The sequence below is a fragment of the Rattus rattus genome, chromosome 7 (assembly GCF_011064425.1).
Source record: "Rattus rattus isolate New Zealand chromosome 7, Rrattus_CSIRO_v1, whole genome shotgun sequence".
NCBI classification, from domain to species: Eukaryota; Metazoa; Chordata; class Mammalia; order Rodentia; family Muridae; genus Rattus; species Rattus rattus.
The window spans coordinates 45421670-45442525 of NC_046160.1; the positions used below are offsets into that span (position 1 = coordinate 45421670).

Here is a 20856-nt window from a genome sequence, read left to right on the forward strand (position 1 = left end):
AGCACTCATGCTCATAAGCGTTTCACCAGATGGGAGAATCTAACCATGTTATGCCCTTTTCCTCACACGCTAAAGCACATATTACATCCCTGTGTCTATCTCTGACAGTCTTTCCAGAGACTGTGTCTATTCCAAACTGTGGGCATGTAGGCCACATGAGGACGACTCTCACCGCTTCACAATAAATGGGGCCCAGGAAAGGTCAGTTAACGAGGCAAGTGATACAACAGGGCGGGTGGTTTTCAGTAGTCGAGACACATACGGTGTCTGCGCATCAGCAAAATCCAATCAACACACCCGTGTCTCCCGTGCCCTCTCCAAGAGACAAAGGAAACGAAAGTATCTCCTGCATATATGTGTAGTGAGTTAAGACATCACACTTGTTCTAGAGTTTCTTCTTCCACAGCAACACAGGGAAGAACTGGTCAGTGTGCACCCAGCTGAGCGATGACCTACATGTGCTCTCTCAGGTGCCGTGCCAGGAAGGGGAGCAGGAGCGCAAATGCACGCAGAAGTCATGTGCGGCTAGAGAGGGATGGGAAAGCACGCACGGAGAAGGGACCGTTGGCCCTGGGGCTGGCCCGAGCCACTTCCATGAAGCCTGATGAATCATTTAACTTTGACCTACAAAATATGAACAAGAAGTGCTGCTCTTCTCTTGGGAGATTGTGAAGTCGTATCTTTTGAAAGTGCCCGTCAACTGTGAACTCTCACCGACTACAAGGGACTAACACTTGCTGTAACTAACACTGCCATTTCTAAAGTGCTCAGCAACACAGACTCGCAAGAGAAAAGAGGCATGGGACTGCGGATGTGGCTCACTGCATGAGAACACAGGCCGCAGCATGAGCCTGGGGACTCTGGCCCCCATCCCCAACAACTGGCACTCTGGGAACAAGCCTAGCTTTGGGCTCAGTGAGAAACACTCTCTCAAAACAATATGGCAGAGAGCAGTGGAGGACACTCATCTACTGGGATAATCTTGTTCATGTATAAGAGTTGTCTTTGAATTACTCAAATGTTGATTTCCGTACCAGCAGAGAGCCGAATCCTGCCCAAACTTTGGTATTGTTATTTTTTATGAACCACCACCTGTCTCACTGTTCTATAAACTCTTCTCTGTCACCCTCTGATTGGTTTCATAAAGGGCTGACGACCCATAACAGGGCAGGAGAGGAAAGATGAGACACCCAGGCAGAGAGAGGAACTGTGAGAAGAAGAAAGGCATGGGATTCGCCAGCCAGACACAGAGAAAGTCAGACATACAGGGACTGAATGAGAAGTAACAGGCCACATGGCAAAGGTGGATTAATATAGACGGGTTATTAAGTTATAGGAGCTAGTTGGAAACAAGCCTAAGCTGTAAGGCCTAAGTTTTCATAAATAATAAAATATCTCCATGCCATTCATTATTTGGAGGTGGTGCATCAGAATCACTCCAACAATGCCCATCACACACACACACACACACACACACACACACACACACACACACACACACACACCACAAATACAAAATTAACAAATGAAGATATCTCATGTGTGACAAATTAAGTTTTCTTGATCGTGGTTTCCATTTTTTGATGTTCTTGCTCAATAAATATTCTGTGGCTACACATGCATGTGTGTGTGTGTCTCACACATACACATATTCATAGAATACAGAGAGGAAGGGAGTGGAGGAGAGAAGAGGGAGGAGAGAAATTACCTAGACACCATAAAATTCAGAAAGAAAAACAGAGGAAGCACATTGTCTGCTTATGAGACAGTATGATTTAAGAATATATGAAACCCCTTACATTTGGGGAAAGATATGTCCTCAGAGAGTTCCCAGAGAAAACAGCAAACTATCTGTGCATGTGCTCCCTCCCAAATGCTAATCCAGAGAAACACTGTGAGCTTCACAACAGGCATTGCTGTGCTTGTGTAACAGATCCTATCACTGACACACTATGACTCACTAGGTTCACATTAGTTCTTGGGCTTCCAGGAGACCAGAACTGTAACTGACTCAAGTTCTCCTCCATTCTGGAGTATCCTTAGGAGAAAAAGCCCTCACACCTGAGGTAAACTGAAGAAGTGCCTCCATTCCCAGGAGAAAGAACCACCTCCTACAGCTGCCTAGGTAATTCTGTCCACAGAAACTGCTCCGTTTTACTCTCTGTACCCAAGGCTGCCCTGGTTGAGTTAACACTCACTGGATAAGCTGAAAAACATACAGAGGAAGCCTGTTTGCTTCTGCCTGATTCCCAGCCACATGAGTGAACACAGGCACTGGAATTCTAAGTCTCTGCACAGAGGGCTGAACTACGTCTACTCATATTTCCATACAACTGCTTCCAGAGCTTACCAAACTTAGAAGAAAAATAGGTGAAAGAGGAATTCAGAGAATGCTGAAAAGCAAGATAGTTCACAAAATAGAAGACATCAGTTTAAAGCAGGAAGCAATGAGACTGGTTTTCAAAATGCATGGGCACTGTCTTCATTTCTCGGCATGTTGCTGAAAGAGACATTCCAAGCTAAACAAAGATGATCTGGATTGTGATCTGTGGTCACACGCATACATGCACACACACACACACACACACACACACACACACACACACAAGAAACAGTAAGTCTAAATGAACTGTGCTGATGAAAAAGTATGGACACACACACACAGACACACACACACAGACACACACACACAGACACACACACACAGACACACACACACACACACAAAAGCCACCCCATCTGTACTAGAGGCACATTAGGTAACTGTGTCTTTTGTAGAAATATGCTCATATGCCCTGGAGTAAAATACCTCCAACCTTCTTAGACTCCATAGCGTCTCTCTCTTCATATTAGTTGCTTTTATTGTTGTTGTTGCTTTAGAAATAAAACCTTTTTGTATCTCTTAGCTGCCTAAATAAAAGACTGAGAAGACTGTAAATTAAAACGCATAAGCTAATTACTTTTGGCAAAATACTCAGTTCAGAATAAATTAATTTAACTTATGCCTATGTTTCAAAAATTAAATAAAGTAAGTTTACCCTTGAACCAATAAAGAATTAAAATTTTAAACAACACCAGCAAACAAGCAAGTAAATGGCACCAGAACAGAAATATTTCACCAATTAGCAGAGAATACATATACTTTTCATGTGTTTAATTCTTGATCCTGAAAAATGCCATTTATTTTTCTATAATTTTATGAAAAGCTGGTGAGTCTCTATCACTCCAACAAATACTGGAAGATACTCATTACAGTCCCACAAGCCTTTGCTCTGTATTTCAGAAACACCACACCGTGGCCTCTCGAGGGGAGCACCAGAGGAGAATCACAACTGGGGGTCTTCAAACCCTAACTGCTTGGTCCTAAGAGACATGGATTATAGACCATATTGAGAGGTGGGCATCTGAGAGCACAGCAGGAGGGCTACAGGTCAGGTGTCCATCCCACCTACTCACATGGATTGTGGCTGGAGGTAGGACAGGGTGAAATATGGGTACTTAGCTTCTGGAACATTCCAACTTGAATGATCACTAAAAAGACATACAATTTTGTTCTATTTATTAAATCAAACACCCCCGAATATAACTGACGTTTTAAAATACCACTGTTGAAAGCAACAAACTAGCTAGAAAGCCCGTTTTTGCTTAGGAGTGAACATGATTCTTCTCTTTGTAATTTATGACAACATTCTCTTACACAAAGAGGAAGGAAAACACAGTTTCAGCCAGAGGAGTCCCAACATGACTAACCTCGTAAAACCACACAGCGGCAAGGCAGGGACAAAGGCCAAGTAAAAAATGTTTCCAAACTCTCTCCAGATTTTAAATACCCTCTACTTGGAGACGAGACACTGTCCAATCTAGAGAATTCAACCTCTGCCTTTCTATGCACTAAGCCCTCTCCAGAAGCTTGGACATATCAGGCAGGACAAGGTGAGGTTAACAGGGAAGGACAGATGTAGAGATCTACTCCATCTAGGAGGCAAATAACCCAGACCAGTTCCAGAAGTTCAGAGTTCAAACTGCCACTACGTAAGGTTCCCACAAAGGCCATTTTGAAAAATATAAAAGCCTTGAAATGAATTCAGTGCACAAACAAGTGGGGCTGTGACGATGGCCTCCTCCTAAAAGAAGTCACGGAATGTAGCCATAGCTGAGTTCTCTGTGTCTTCAAAGAATGAAGATGTCCCTGCCACTACAGGCTTAAGCCAAGCCACCATCACAGCACACCGTTCCACGTCCTCCACAGCAAACAGCTAGCTAGAGATCTCTGGCATTCTGCACTGTTCACTTCCTCACACTAGCTCCACCGGTCTCCACTGGTATGTGTGCTCACCAATCCCTAGCACTTACACACACACACACACACACACACACACACACACACACACGAGAAACAGTCTAAATGAACTGTGCTGATGTGGACAGGAGGTGCTCCCGGACTCCATTGATTCTTCAGACAGATGAAGGCAATAGTTACAAAGTATTAAGTTGGTGAATCCAACATATTACAGTCCTGGTTGGAAACATTCAATAGACTTAAAAGAAGCAAAAACTGACAACCCTTTGACTTTGTTTCCCTCAAACGTCAAAAAGCATTCTCACGTGTACTCCATTATTACGAAAATGGAGCCTGGGCTTTGGCGTACAAGACAAAAACAATGAAAGGTTTCACAAAAGAATCATCATAGTAGTAAGGGCATTTTTTCAATTAAAGACCAGAGAACAGGATTCCAGACTCCAACCATCCACGATTCGGTCTTCCTTTAGCCGAAGCAAAATTAACATTCAACAACATGTACCACCCAAAGAGCTTTGTCAAACGTCCTGGGGCCATTTACACACATCCCAATGCAGAGTTAAGCATTTCAACACTCGACAGTCTCTATGCCTTGTAGTCAGTCCCTACCAACCCACGGGAACCTCTACTACAACTTCTGAGTATCCGTCTCATTTTACCTGTCTGGGAACGTCACTTAAATGGAAGCATCTGCAGCTCATTTTGTTCCTACTGCTTACTTAGTGATATCTCTTCAAATGAGTGCATCGTACGTCATTTCTCTGTCTTCATGTTGATAGAGACGGAGTTGTTTCCAGCTCCAGTAAGACTTCAGTAAATATTCTCACAGAAATATCTACAAACCCATGGTTTTGTGCGTCTTGCAGAAATGTCTCCACAAGGTGCTGCTGGGCCACTGCTGGTGAATGTGCACAGTGAGTGTGCACTTCTCTCGTCCACTTTGCTGTATTCTTACGGCTCACACAGACAGGTTCCAGCTAGCCCACATCACGGCCGACAGAAAGAACTGTCTTAGTTAGCCCTTCTGGTACACACGCAATTTCACTTCCCTAATAACTAAAAACACTATTCTCTATCCACCTGCTTGCTGGTCAGCCACTCTTAGGACTTCATCGGCATGCCCCAAGTATCTATCTTTACAACGTAGAAAACAGCATAGAATGTGTAATAGGAAAAATTTCCACATGTCATACAAAAGTGACAAAAGATTTAAGAACTGATAAGAATGGAAATTTCCTTTCTGAAAAACATGACAAAATAAAATGGAAGAATCTGGAAGGGTGAAAGGACAGGAAGAGAGATGTGATGTTGACGCTCATGGATAGACGATTCAATATAATTAAAGCACTTGTTCTCTTCCAACCCATACAATTCAGTGCAACTCCAACAGAAGACTCGCTAAAGACTTTACAAAAAGGGAGTTTGTTCTAAAATCCCCATAAAGGCCTTCAACTAATTAAGCAATTTTGAAAGACAATAGATGGGAATTACCATATCATACAAGAGCATCATAAAGTCCTACTCATTATGAAAGAGAGGCATGAATGAAAATATAGCTAAATTAGTAAAATAGTATAGAGACTTTAAGTTTAATCACACATTCATGGAAACCTAAGTTTAAAAACTAATGAATGGGGGCTGCAGAGATGGCTCAGTGGTTAAGAGCACTGACTGCTCTTCCAGAGGACCTGAGTTCCCAGCAACCACATGGTGGCTCACAACCATCTGTGATGGGATCCGATGCCCTCTTCTGCTGTGTCTGAAGACAGTGACAGTGTACTCATATACATAAAATAGAACATTCTTTAAAAAAAACAAAAGACTAATGAGTGAAAAGCTCAGTGATGCTGCATGCACGCCTGCAGTCTTATCTGTTTTAGAGGCTGAGGCAGGGAGACGGCCTGAGCCCAGGAGTTCAAGACCAGCTTAGGCAACACAGGGGGGTCCTGCCTCAAAACCAAAGCAATGGTAATAATGGAAAAGTGAATCAATAAATTATGCATGCTGGAAACTATAGCTGGCCATACGGTTACTCGCAAGTCTGTGGGTGGGTCCCTAGGACTCAAGGGGTGGAAGGAGAGAGGCATCCCCACAAGCTGTGCACATACATGCAGACACACACACACACACACACACACACACACACACACACACACACGCATACACACACACACACACATAAACACACACACAAACACACACACACACACACGCACACAAACACAGTACAATAAAAATGATATTATTTGTCTCATATAGTATGCAAAATCACAGATAAACTGAAGCTTCAAGTATAAAAATGAAAGTTTAAATACAGTTACCAAAAACAAAGACGCTGTCTTTTTAATGTAAGTGAACATAGGTTCCTTTAAAAAGACACAAAAATACTAAGTAAAATATGAAGGATGCACGTTAAGAAGGTAAAGATAAAAAATATTTTCAGCCCACAATACCACAAAGACATGAATAAAAGCAATAAAAGGTTACAAGGAAAAGTTATGGCCACACATTGAAAAGGAAAGCCCAACGCTGAGAGGTGGCTTTTCCAATGCACATTACCAGAGAAATCAATAAGCAGGCAAGAACACAGGCAGGTGGTTCGGGAAGTTTTTCTCAGAGACTATGAACTACAGAGAGTCAACGAACATAAAAAACACATTCAACATTATTTGTAATAAGGCAAAGACAGCGTTTCAGCGTGAGATCCCTCTGAGGATCAGCGCAGCTGTCAGATCTGATGCTGTCCGATATCAGCTTGAATGTAAAGAAGCAGGATCCTAGCCTGCAGGAGATGAACACAACCTGTGCGTGTCCCTGCAGAGCCCTCACTGCCAAGTGAGGTGCAGCCAATGTTGGTCTTAGCCACACCCACCTGCCCACCCTCAGGCAGAAACCCTGGGGCAAAGGTTCTCACAACCTTTTGATCTCCAAGTTTTTTTAGACTCTTAAAAATTCTACATTATACCCCTCAATACTTTTGTAATGGAGGCTAAACCTGATCAATGCTATATACATTAAAGTAAATGATAAAAAAATAAATGTTATAAATAACATACTTTAAAATTTGTATTTTTCAAAAGAAGGAAATATTCATTTTTTTGTGAGCCTCCTCTCCAGCCCAAAAGCAAACTTTAGTAAACACTAGAATGACTTTACTTTTTTCCCAAACTTGGTATGATAAAATAGACTCCATATTTAATTTGCTGCAATATCAGATACTAATATCCTCAGGAGGGCTTCACCGTGTATTTTTAAAAGTATAAAAGAATAATAAAAGCATGCTTCTTCTTATGATAATCTTTATCCTATGATTCCCTAAAAGGATTTGGGAGTGGGAGAAAAGTTTCCTGGTCACACTGGAAACTATCTTTAAAAGTTGGTACATTTGCTTATTAATAAGCATGCTTAAATGCAAGTGTGCATGCACGCACAAGCATGCACACACACTCACACACACAAATATCTACTATAGTACTCTAGCAAAAATTTGCCAATATTTACCACAGAATTTATAGTGTTTATTTACAAGACACAATGCTACGGCGTAGCAGTTTAAACAGACTTCAGTTACATGAATCAATGAAACTTATCAAACACTATTCTAAAAACGGCTGAAGTATGATAATTTATGTAAAAGAAACTTTCCTAAGTGCATAATTCATATAAATGAGGAATATATTATAATAGTTCTATTTCTAACTAAGATATTTGCCTGGTAGTACTAATGCAAACTATGCAGTGTTAAGAAAACCTTACACCACAAAGCAACAAAAAGCCTAAAGGCACCAAAATGTAAGAGTTTGTTAGAGTAGGGGATGAATTGTGTGAATGTTATTTAACATATTTATTTCTCTTAGTGTACTAGAGGTATTTCATAATCTAAAAAGAAAACCTTAAACCTTAATTTTCTCTTCTACCTCTTTCTTGCAAATAAAAAAATCTCCCACTGTGCTCCAACCTGAGCTCCTCCAGGCTAGTTCACATAGTCTTGTCATAAAATACTTTTTACAAGAGAGATTTTGTTAAAGTTCGGACCCTCAAGTATCTTTTGAATTAGTTTTACAGAATTATAAAGTACTGTAAAATTAGTAAGAACTGAAAGGCCTAATGTTTACTAGTGTAACCTGTTGTTAGCACTCAACTTAGAAATCAAAGATCTGGGGCTGGAGAGATGACTCAACTGTAAAGGCTAGGCTAGGCTAGGCTCACCACAAAAGTATAAAAGTCAAACATCTGTGAACAACTGGGTCTGTAAGCTAAGCCCCAGAAGCGCCCTCCATCTCCTACACCATACTAAGATATTAGCAAGTTATAGTTGTGTCAGTATAGAATTATAGGTTCTAATAGTAAACCCCAAATAATGCTAACTTGGAGAGATGTAAATTTGTCCCTCAATGAGCTTACTTTTAGAAATACTACAATAGGAAGAAGTGGTAGCAATCTGTCACTGTAGCACAAAGGTTTTCCCAGTTACTGCTCATTTATATTGACTTATATATTAACATATATGCATTCCTGTCTCTACAAAGAACACCTGTCTCGTTTAAACAAAGTAGCATTTATCTCTCTATCCACTGTGTCCTACTTTGTTTCAAGGTGACTTGTTAAGGTTAAGATATAAGCTTAGGATTATGAATCCTAATATTCTAATAACAGCCTGTTCTCAGAGGAGAGGGTGGTATAAAAATGTTTTAACTGGTGGCTTTCTTACCGTTCTTTTGTTTTGTGGGGTTAGGGTGGAAAAACTGTTATTCACCGTCACCCTGAATGTGAAATTGTTACAAGCAAGTCATGACTGGTGTCTGTGTTCTCTGCATGTTGTAGAGCAATCGAGGGTCAGGGTCAAAGGTAAAACAGCTTTGTTTTTAATATAATGAAATCTAAACCTATGAGAATGAGTATAGAATAAAGCTTTTATATTTCATGAAATTCTCTTTAACTGCTTTGATGTAAATAAGCATCTGCAGACTGGCTGGCATTAGGCATATTATTTACATGTATCAGAAGGTTTCTACCCTGTTGCATTTACATATATCTATATAGATATTTAATATCCAGCTTTTACTTGGTTTTAACTGAAAAAAAAATTGATCACTATCTTAGTCAGGGTTTCTATTCCTACACAAAACCTTATGACCAAGAAGCAAGTTGGGGAGGAAAGGGTATATTCAGCTTACACTTCCACATTGCTGTTCATCACCAAAGGGAGTCAGGACTGGAACTCAGGCAGGTCAGGAAGCAGGAGCTGATGCAGAGGCCATGGAGGGATGTTACTTACTGGCTTGCTCAGCTTGCTTCCTTATAGAACCCAAGACTAGCAGCCAGCGATGGCACCACCCACAGTGGGCCCTCCCACCCTTGATCACTAATTGAGAAAATGCCTTACAGCTGGATCTCATGAAGGCATTTTCTCAAGGGAGGCTCCTTTCTCTGTGATAATTCCAGCTTGTGTCAAGCTGACACAGAACCAGCCAGTGAAATCACTTACAACTGGCAAAGTGCAATAACACAGAGAAAAAACTCTTGGAAACAGTGTTTCCCTGTCCTTCCTGTTGTAAAGCTCCCTGTGATTAAGGACAGGTGACACTATCAGCATCAACAAGGAAACCTGAAATGACTTCTAATTTTGCTCAAAACCATGGAGAAGGAAGCAGGCTCAGGACTTGTAGAGGGAAGCAGGATCAGGACATGGAGAGGGAAGCAGGCTCAGGACTTGGAGAGTGAAACAGGTTCAGGGCAGGGTGTCATTTCAGAACTCTTCTAAGAAACTGCATTTATTTTAAATTTATTTTGTCTTCCTTCCATTATCAACTGGCATTCTTACAATTACATTATCCTTAAGCATCTGTAACATGATATTCATTCTCTCTCTCTCTCTCTCTCTCTCTCTTTCTCTCTCTCTCTCTCTGTTTATAAAAGTAGTGCTCTACAAGTTAGGTCAGAGTTTAAGGTATATACAGAAAAACAGATTTACAAGAGAGGCTTTATAGGTAAAGTGAATTATGTCTTTAGCATAAGACAAAATTTCCCACTGTATTTCACCAAACTTCTGGGCTAGTGCACACATGGCTAGGTCCATGGCTCGCTGTGGGTCCTTTGTAGTCCAGATGCTTCAATCTGGACACCAGAGTAAATCACAGCTACCCTCTGCTAACAGAGTTCGCAGCTGCAGCATTTACAGCTGTGCTCCTCAAAGTGGGGTGTCTGCACCATGAAGCAGTACAGAAAGCAATCCTCTGAGGCAAAGGGAGAAATGAGAGCATGTCTACAAAGACTCCCTCCTTCCCAAATCATATACTGTAGGACACTTCACACACACACACACGCACGCACACGCACACACACACGCACACACGCACACACACACAAATATATTGGTACACTTATAAAATCTATAAACACATCGGGAATATGCACCAAAATACACTTTGCTAGTTAAGGTATATAATACAATGAGTTTTCCAAAATAGAATAATCTCATATATTTCTAAATGTCATATTTCCAAAATATTTTACTGAGCTTCTGAAGTTTATGAAGGACTTATCTGGGTGGAACAGATGGAGTACTTATACTGTAAAGGGGGAGAAATTGGTACACGGCTGGGCTGTGTGTCTTCCAGGACAAGAGCAGGGAGCTCACTCTTGATCTGTTCTCCCAAGCCTGTCACTGCAGGGAGTGCTGGAAATGGACCCCAGGTACCGCCAGGCCGGGGCTGGCCTAGGACCACAGCCATCAGCCTCAAATGACTCTACCTCTTCGAGGAAGATGAAGCAACATGTCTCTAACAGCCCTAGTTTAGCAAGGGGGTGCAAGGGACCCCAGACATTAAGAATAATTATTGGTAAGTAAACAGACACCGTTGAAGATTAGCCCTCTACAGTGAGATAACTGAGTCACAGGTAAGGTAACCTGACCATTTGAAAAGAATGCTTCCAGGATCTACTGGTATTTAACCAAATGAAAGCCTTTTTCCCTGAAAGAAAGATCCCTCAACGTCACTCCCATGAATTGTTCTGTCTTGGAACAGCTGACATAAACTAAACAATGTCAGACCCAACCCAAACAGACACAGGAATAACTGTACACAGCATATCTTCTTGGCTTCCCTTTCATGTGGAATGTGTGTTTCTATTTTGATCTTTTGTCTTTTTTTTTTCCTAATTAAGAAACATTTTTTTTTAATGGCAGCAACTGGAGTGACTTTTTCAAAGTTTCCAAACATATTAAACCACACATGGTAGAGCCTACTGCTGGAACATTCATAAATGTCTCACCAACTGTGTTTATAGCTCATTTTTTTTAAAAAAATTGGTTTGTTTTCATTTAAACCTTGACCTGAATTTTTTAGTTTCAGTTATTTCTACAAATTATGTAACGGAACCATCTAAGTCATTCTAAATTTCTAAAACACAAAAATTTGCTCTCGTAAAAAAAAAAAACTGTAATAATGATCACATCATAGTGTGGCTTTACTATGGGGTTTTGTCATGACAACTAGACAGTACAGACAGGGCTGCAAAAGACTAGAACATGAGCAAGCCCAGCGATCTGACATTTTCCCCACTGCCTCGTAAGCAGCTCGTGGTCTATTATAAACCTAAATGGTAATGAAAAAATAGCAAACGAACCCTACACATCCTAAAGCAATTCCTCTTTAGTCCATGCTTTTAACTGTGCCTTGCGCCCTAAAGACAAAAAAGAATTCATGCTATAGGAGTTAATACAAACAGCACACAAACTGACACTTTTATGAACAAGGCTAAACCCACACGCCTGGACCAAATAGGGACTTCTGCCTCTCACCTAGAGCAAACAAATCACACGCATGCACTATGAACAGATTCTTACAAAGGGATTAGTTCATAGATCCAGAGTAAATGTAACAGAATTATCATGTCTCTTTTTTAAAAGGGAAGAGAGAGATTAAGGAAAGGGGGAGGGGGGAGAAATGTAAGGAGGGAGGAAGGGAAGGAGGGAGGGAGGGAGGGGAAAGGAGTTGGTTCTTATAAGCTTTGTGGACAGAGTGCACAATCTTAGCCCTCTGCTTCCCACATCCAGACATTCCTTCCCTTAGCAGGTTGTTCCTTCTGGAGCTCTGGACACCTGACAGAGAGAGACCCTGCAGCCAATTTCCTCAATCTCTTGTGCTCAGTCCTTCCCCTCTTCACTCTGGGATGACCCATCAATCGACAGCCTCCACTGGGGGCCTTCTCTAATGCTACTGCTGATAAATGGCCTGTTTAAGGGATCATAAATAAACTCCTAATAGACAGATTCAGTGTTCTCCTGATGGTATTTGAAAGGCTGAAAAGGAAACACTTTTTTTAAAGCAGCTATAAACAAAGTCTTGACAGCTGGAAATTTACAGGAACCCATGGAGTGGGCTCTGTAACGGTAAATAACCATTCAGCATTTACTCCTCTCTCCGACACCTGAGCGTAGCACTGCTGTCCCAAGGGAGAGCGGTTAACTGTCTCACAGAAAGCAAGCTTGATTTTAACACACGCAGGTCAGGAACCCTCCGCCGTCCTTCAAGGCCCTGCCTCAGTTTCTCACAAGCATGCCCCGCTTCTCTTATTTCTCCCTCTCTCAGCTCTCTTAGCTGTTTCTCTCTCACAACTCCCTTCTGCCAAAGCACAGTTGTAGGTGGATAGCAGAAGAGGGGACTACTTCAAGGCCACTGATGCCCCAATTCCAACCCCTAAAAGCAACCCACTTAATACTTGCAACCGAAATGAATCCTGACTTTTAACTGTTCTACTCCGAGCATCGCAAATCTTCCGTAATACTAACTACTGGATTACACTCAGAACTAAAACAATGCCTTCAATATTTTAGCGCCCGGCATGAATGATGTAATCCACTTTAGGATTTAAAGCTATCAACGTGAGTAAATCTCTCACAGCTGAAGGCCACACAAGTCTCATTACCACAAAAAGCCTCTTAGCCACAAACTGTGGGCCGAAGGCTACTACATTTATGACTGTGCGATGTAGCTTCATGTTAAATCCCAAAGGGGGCTAAGCACCTCAGCCTTCCAAAAAGTAAAAAGACCAGACTGGCTTCCAAACAGAACAATGACAACACCATTCTGCAACAAAAGTATGCAACTGTGCAGGACTTTCAGCTAAGTCATTCAACACCTAATCAGTGCTTGCTGTATACACTGCCCTAAGGACCTCACAAACACTGACTCACTCATCCTTCTAACAACCTTGTGAGGTTGGGACCATCAGAGCTACAGCACATCGACTTGCTTATCGGCATGGCGCTTCTCTACAGATGCCCAAATTTAAAGTTACTACCAAGATATAGCCTTTATGAACGTTTTCAAACCGACTAAACATGTTTGAAAAATTCAAAATACATTAAGAGGCTCTTTCAGGAGGCTGGAGAGATGGCTCCGTGGTTAAGTACACTTGGTCCTTCTACAGAGGACCTGGGTTCGGTTCCTAGCACTCACATGGTGGCCAGCGACAATCCGCACCTCCAGTTCTGGGAAACCTACACCTTCTGACCTGGATGGCGCCAAACCTGCATATGGTACACGGATAGGTTGTAGACAAACATTCGCATACCTTAAATAAAAATTAAACTAATATAATTGTAAAAGGCTCTTTTATAATTTTTCTCTCAGTTGTACAAAACGATTGGAAAGTCAAAAATAAATGCCTTTTGTCACGTGTTGTTGGTGACACATCGGGAGGCAAAAGTCCACGGCTGGCTGCTTTGTCTCCTGTCTCTGATGGCCATATGGCACCAGAGGTTCTGAATGAGGGGTGTAGTGAATGCCTGTAATCCCAGCACGTGGGAGGCAGAGACAGGCTGAGCTCAGGTTCCAGGCCAGCCAGGGCCAGCCCAGTAGTCAGTGCACACAGGGATTCCCTAGAGTGACTGTGAACTCCACAGGTAAAGGAGTCAGCTGAGGACGGTTCTGCACGGTCTTACGAAGCCAGCAGACGACTCTTTTCTGCTTTCACTATCTGGCTTACAGGAAATCGGAGGAACCATTTCAGACAGGCTTCCACGTCTAAGAGTGTTACAGTGGAAGCTTCTTCGTCCTCACATGCATCAGAAGTAAAGAACGTTTGCTCAAAATTGCATGAGAGAATTTCTTCAGGAACATTGCCATTCTTTTTCCTCCTTTCTTTTAGGATAATCTTAACTCCCTGAATCCATACCATGAGCACAAGGTCTAACTTCCCAATTTCACAAGTCCTTAAAGACATAAAAAGCCCCCCCTCCCCACTGTTCATCCAGTACTGAGAGAGGGGTGATGTTGTCTTTGGTTGTATACCCCCTGGGAACCTGATCGGGCTAAATGGACAGTTCTAACCAAGGTCCCCACAGATGGCCCTGCTTAAGTGGAATGGGTTATAAAACAAAACCACAAGTGACAAATGTGGGAAAGAGACTGATGGGGGTGATGGGTGTGGGAGGGAGGTAAGAGAAGTGGGTGGGGTAATTAGAATGCATTATACATACCTATAAAACTAGTTTTAAAAAATCTAGGGGCTGGGGATTTAGCTCAGTGGTAGAGCACTTGCCTGTGCAAGCGCAAGGCCCTGGGTTCGGTCCCCAGCTCTGAAAAAAAAGAACCAAAAAAAAAAAAAAAAAAATCTAACTGTGGGGTTGGGGATTTAGCTCAGTGGTAGAGCACTTGCCTAGCAAGCGTAAGGCCCTGGGTTCAGTCCCCAGCTCTGAAAAAAAAAAGAAAAAAAAAATCTAACTGTATCTTGTGTGTTCTCCATATCCCCTTAAGCTGTAAAAATCAAAGTGAGATAAGGTTTTCCAACAAAGACTTCATATGTTTAAGAGGAACAAGTTTCTACTGGGAAGCAAGTACATGCACAGTATATTCTCTCTCTCTCTCTCTCTCTCTCTCTCTCTCTCTCTCTCTATCTCTCTCTCTCTCTCACACACACACACACCCTCTTTCCCCCTCTCTCACACACACACACACACACACACACACACACACACACACACACACACACACACACACACACACACACACACACATATATATATATATATCACAGACACACACACTCTCTCACACACTCTCTCTCATACACAGACACACACACACCCTCTCCCCTCTCTCTCTCTCTCACACACACACACACAGACACACACATATATATCATATGTATCACGCACACACACCTCTCTCTCTCTCTCACACACACACACACACACACACTCATGCACAGACACACACACCCCTCTCCCCTCTCTCTATCTCACACACACACAGACACACACACACTCTCTCTCACACACAAACACACACCACACAGAGATGCACACACACACACATGCAAGCGTGCATACATCTTTGACATATAAGGCTCTCCATTTTTTGGCTTGTGTACCTATTGTAATTTTAGCTCTTTTCCCCCTGCAACGGAGAAGACTGGTTCTATATATTGCTTAAGTTTCATCCCACACTGTCTGCTCTGTAAGTGACCCTTTGTCATTTGTTCTTTACCACTTGTCAATCCATCAGGGTAACTTGAACTATTTTTACTTTGTTTTTAATCACTTGAGAAATTCTGAGCAACACAAGGTCCAACCATGATGATTATCTAATTATCACTCATTTTACTCCAAGTTAATATTGATTCAACGATTCTGACCTACTGTAAATCCATCAGTAAGTTCCGGCTTTAGGAATACTGCCCTTATATAGAAGGGATATGCCTCAACAGGACGCGGCAGGCAGAGTAAATGCCAAGCTGTCTCCATTCTAGCTTCTGGGAGTTTCCCTAGAGAGAATCACCATAAACCACTAGCATTCTACCACATAAGGTTGCCTGAAAGGCAAGATCAGGACACACACACACACACACACACTACATAAACATGGAAGATTAGAAGTCAGATTAGACAGGAACTCTATCAACAAATGAAAGAATCCATGAGAAAGGCAAGTAGAAGTAAAAGGCCACCGTTACTGATCTGACACCATCTGTGGCCACACCACTGTGGCAATGGATCAATAACTACAGGTACCTGGCTTTCTAATTAAACTACCACATTGTAGGAGGTCAAGATTGGCCTTTACAGGAATCTAACAAGTACCAGTTTCATGGTCAAGAACTTGCCTTTTAACCTCAAGCTATTATAATACGATCACAAAAGTGACTCACAAGAGAAGACAAGAGCCAACCATGCAAAGCCATACCAATACTGGAAAAAACCTGGGACACCCAACCTGTGAGTCAACCCACAGAACAAATTTCATTTACGAACTTCCTGATGATCTGCACCTCAAGGTCACACAGACAGATGTAAAAAACAAAACAAAACAAAACAAAACAAAAAACAAAAAACCCAGTTTTGCTACTTTGGGTTCTGCATATAACCTTGAACAAGTTAATTTTCCAAAGCCTTAAAGAAAATACATTAAGAATCGAGGAGAGTTTGACGTAAGGAACCAGCACAGGTTAAGTTGGCCCGGCCTCTTCTGACCTAAAAGACAAGAGTACTGGATGAAGTCAGGCCCGCCTGTGCCAACACTGGCTCTGCAGCACACTGGCTATGAAACTTTAAATGACAGTCTCATTAGAGCTCCCATGCAGCTGAGAGGATGAACTAAGGCTTCCACGCACGACCTAGCATACCACAAATGTCAACAAATGGCAGCCCCTTCTCTAACCATTGATAAGACGAGAAATATTATGATCACCATGATCCATTGCCTAATGGCTTTCAAAGTATCAGGATACTGTGGGTACCAGAAAAAAAAGAGTTGTTTGTTGACACCCCCCCACCCAAAGTATGTCTTACCTACTCATAAGAGCTCCTTATGAAGGGTACTAAATAATGTTATTTTCTGAATCAAACTTCAAGCTTTGTGTAAAATATGAAAGTCATTGATCCTGCTACCCTGGGCTGTGCCACAGGGACTGTTGTCATCCAACGCTTACTTTCTCTACTGTGCCAAGAGAACAGCCCAATGTCTGCTGGGTTTTCTTCAGCATCCTCCTGCATGTAGACAGAACCTTTTTAGGTTTGTGGGTTTTGGGTCAATTCCACAAACTTTCCTAAATATGTATGTGTGTGTGTGTGTGTGTGTGTGTGTGTGTGTGTACGTACGTACGTACATACATACATACACTTATATACAGATACATATATATTCTTCCCTATGACCAGGTTTGGATAAATCATGGCCTTGTACAAATTCAAGCTCCAGAGAGTACACTTGTTTAAAGGGCTGTTTAAGAAAAAAGATCTAGATGATAAGTTGCCCACAAAGTCTGAAAGGCCATTCACAAAAACAGTCTGACAAGCATTTTGAAGCCTATGGTTCTTTCTAAAACTGATTCTCAACACAATTTACTTCTAACGCAATGAAAGTGTTGGTTAGAAAAATATAAAAGAAAGCTGCCCCAGTTGAGGTTATACCAAGGCCAAAGTTTCAGCTATGCACATGCATGTAGACATCTGCTGGATAAAGATCAAACTGTGTTACCGTCAAGAAGTTTTAGAACCCCTGGAGGTGGAGGTGTTAAAAGGCAACTGGTTAGGCATTGATTACAACTGACCTTGAGTAGTTTTTTTTTTTTATAGAAAAGATGAATATAAAATGTATTCGTATGGGAATATAAGCCTTCATGAAAATATCCCTACCGCTTACAAAAGCACTTCTTCCTTCCAATGTGCAAGATAGGCATTCTTGTAAGGAGAGATTAAACCAACGCCAAGTGCTTCAAGAGAATTAGACATCATTGGGTTTGACTGTATTAACACTATCTTCTGAAGAGCACAGAGGCTCTTTACCACGTCCCCTCTCCTTGCTGCCTCCCAGCTAGGACACGAGTCCCCTTCCCTTTGTGCACTGCTTGACCACATGTGCATCCCCGTGTCTCAGATACATAGTATGTGCACAAATACACATACAAGTATTAGACGTCACTGTCCTTTCTACTCTATCTGTATAACATGCTATCTAGTTCTCCTTCCTAGCAGGACAAGCATTTGATTTGGTGTGGGAACAATTAATACTACGGTTACCCTAGTCTCAAAGCACCCGAATGTCCCAAATTAAAAATTTAAATAGCAATCTTTCACATTCACAGAGCACTACGTCCATGGTTTATGTGTTTCAAACAAGCTAAGAATGCATTAATTTTATAACCCATTCAACATATAATTAATTCTACAAAGAAATGAAAATATTCCTAGGAAGGGGACCTAAGGGAATGAAGTGAATGGTACTTCAGTGTTTTCACTGTATGAAATGCATTATGGACCCACAAATCACCAAGCAGTATCAACAAATAAAACCTGCATGCACGCTCGCCTTACACCACAAAGGAAAACACTAGCACATTTTGCACACCACGGCATTTCAGCCTGGGTTCCTGCAAAACATACGATTTTGTCATACTGTGTAAACATGCGTGTGTGTCTGGTGTGTCAGGGAGAGGTTGGTAAGCATAAGGGGTGGGACTCGCTAAAAACAGCTATTTAAGAAACCTTTCTCTCCCATTCATTCTTTCTAGCTTCAGTCTCTGGCGTGGTCCTTAGTTGCTCACTGGCTTTTTCATTAAGACAACCAACAAAGCTCTTAGAACTTCCCATGGTGCTATTTTTCCCCCACACACTTTAAAAAAAAAAATCAAAATCATTCAATATATATTTTGTATCTTCTTTAAAGGAAATTGGCCTATTTCCTCATTCCAAAGACCCCCTAGGTATCAGGCTAAATATGATCCTTTGTTACATGTCCAAAAATATCTCCACCACATGGTATTGGAAAAACTGGAAAATAAATTATTCGTATTCCAAGAATGTCACAGCTATTATCGTTAATTTGTATTACCTCAGCGAGTCCGATTTCACACTCTTCTCACTGAGTCCTACATGCTTCGCCTTTTCTCCCTGAACACTCCATTAACAAATCTAAGGGCTGAAAGGAGGACGCCAGGCGCCCTTCATGCACAATGGTACTCTCCAAGCCTTTGGCATCTTCAACCACCGGAAAGTTAACCTTCTAACAAGATGCCCACCCCAAATCGCCCCGGGAAGAGAGGTGACAGAGGGGCAGCGGGAGCGCAACCTCTTATTTCTCCACCTCCAGAGAAAGGGAGAGCATGACAAGAGAGCTGAGTAGGAAGGTGGGCGAGTGGGAGCGACCGAAATGGGTGCTGAGGAGGTGGGCGGAATGGGAAGGTGGAGAGCACCGGGAAGGTAGGGAGCTCAGCACAGGGTTCAAGAGCAAGGCGGGGTTCGAGAGTGAGACGGACGTGGCGGCCAGGGCTCAGAGTGCGAGGGGTCCGGTCCTCACCGTTGAACGCCCCTGCTTCCGCGGCCTCCTCCTCCTCGCCGTTCTCGGAATCAGAGCGCATGGGCTCCTCGGCGAAGTTGACACCCTTACTGGGGGTGCCGCCCCCCGCGGCTGCGCCCGCGTCCCCCCAGGTCCTGCCCTCATGGCCGAAGCGCGCGGCGCCCTTGCGCTCGTTCTCCTGCTGCAGGCGCGTGAAGTGCTGCAGCGCGAACTCCAGCAGGTCGGCGGGCTGGTGCCTCAGCACCTCCACCGTGAAGCCCTGCAGCAGCTCCGTGAGCCCCGCGGGGATCTCGATGCTCATCCTGCCTGTGCACGCCGAGGCGCCTGGACGCCGCCCTCGCCTCCTATCCGCGGTCGGGTCTTGGGCTGCGCGGCCCCCGAGCGAGCGCCCCGGGCGCTACCGGCTGCGAGCGCGGCGCACTGGGCCCCCGGCGAGGCTGCTCCGTGCGGCGGCGGCGGCAGAGCGAGCACAGCCCGGGGAGGGTTGGCAGCATCTCCAGCTCCTCCCGCTCCCGCTCCCGCCGCCGCTGCACCGCCCCCCCCTCCCGCCCGGCGCCCCGCCCCCGCCCGCGCGCCCACGTGATCCCCGGAAACCATGGCAACCCGGCGGGCGGGAGCGCTGCCGCCTCTCAAGTGGCCTACGGGTGGAGGCAGCGGGCGCCTGGGGCGTGGGGCCGAGGCCGCGCGCTCCACCTGAGCTCCCTGGGCAAATCCCACGCTTCTTTCTGCCCAGCCCACTCAAAGCTGGTGCCGCGCCATTCGTTCTGAAACTTCAGCCTCCACATTGGTGGCTTTTTCTTTTCCTTGAATCCAGCGGCAAGAGAAATGCGCGTGGTGTCTTTTGTTAGTCACACAGCCTTACCTATATCCTCTTCTGGATATAAGATACTGCCACTTGTTTTAGTCTTTCACTAGGTTTTAGTCCGCCTTTTAGCCTCAGGACTGTGGTGATGGTTTGCCTTACCGATGCTCTGCCGTGCCGGCTTGGTGCATTTCCTACTGGTTACTGAGACAAAGGCCTGCATTTACTGTGAAGCACTTACCGAAGTTAGCTGATACCTTTCAGACAGGATACCGGGAAGTTAGGACAGCTAGTCAGACAACAAAGGGTGTGTTGCCTGATTAGCCTCTCGTTGCTCATTTTTAAAACCTTTCCTGACATTTTGAGTCATTTCAATTAAATCTCCAAGATTCGAATATAGCAGTATAAAGAAAAGGAGAACTACACACTTGTGCTTTTTAAAGAAAGCCCTT

At 43.2% G+C, this 20856-nt stretch overlaps 1 protein-coding gene across 1 annotated transcript in view; it reads right to left on the reverse strand.

Annotated features, from left to right (window-relative positions):
* Positions 1-20096, reverse strand: part of Prkar2b (protein kinase cAMP-dependent type II regulatory subunit beta) — a 90097-nt gene extending 70001 nt beyond the window's left edge. The window contains exon 1 of the mRNA XM_032907621.1: positions 19603-20096. Within this exon, the coding sequence (XP_032763512.1) occupies positions 19603-19903 (301 nt within the window). The 5' untranslated portion in view covers positions 19904-20096. The remainder of the gene's footprint in view (positions 1-19602) is intronic.
* Between the last annotated feature and the right edge of the window lie 760 nt (positions 20097-20856).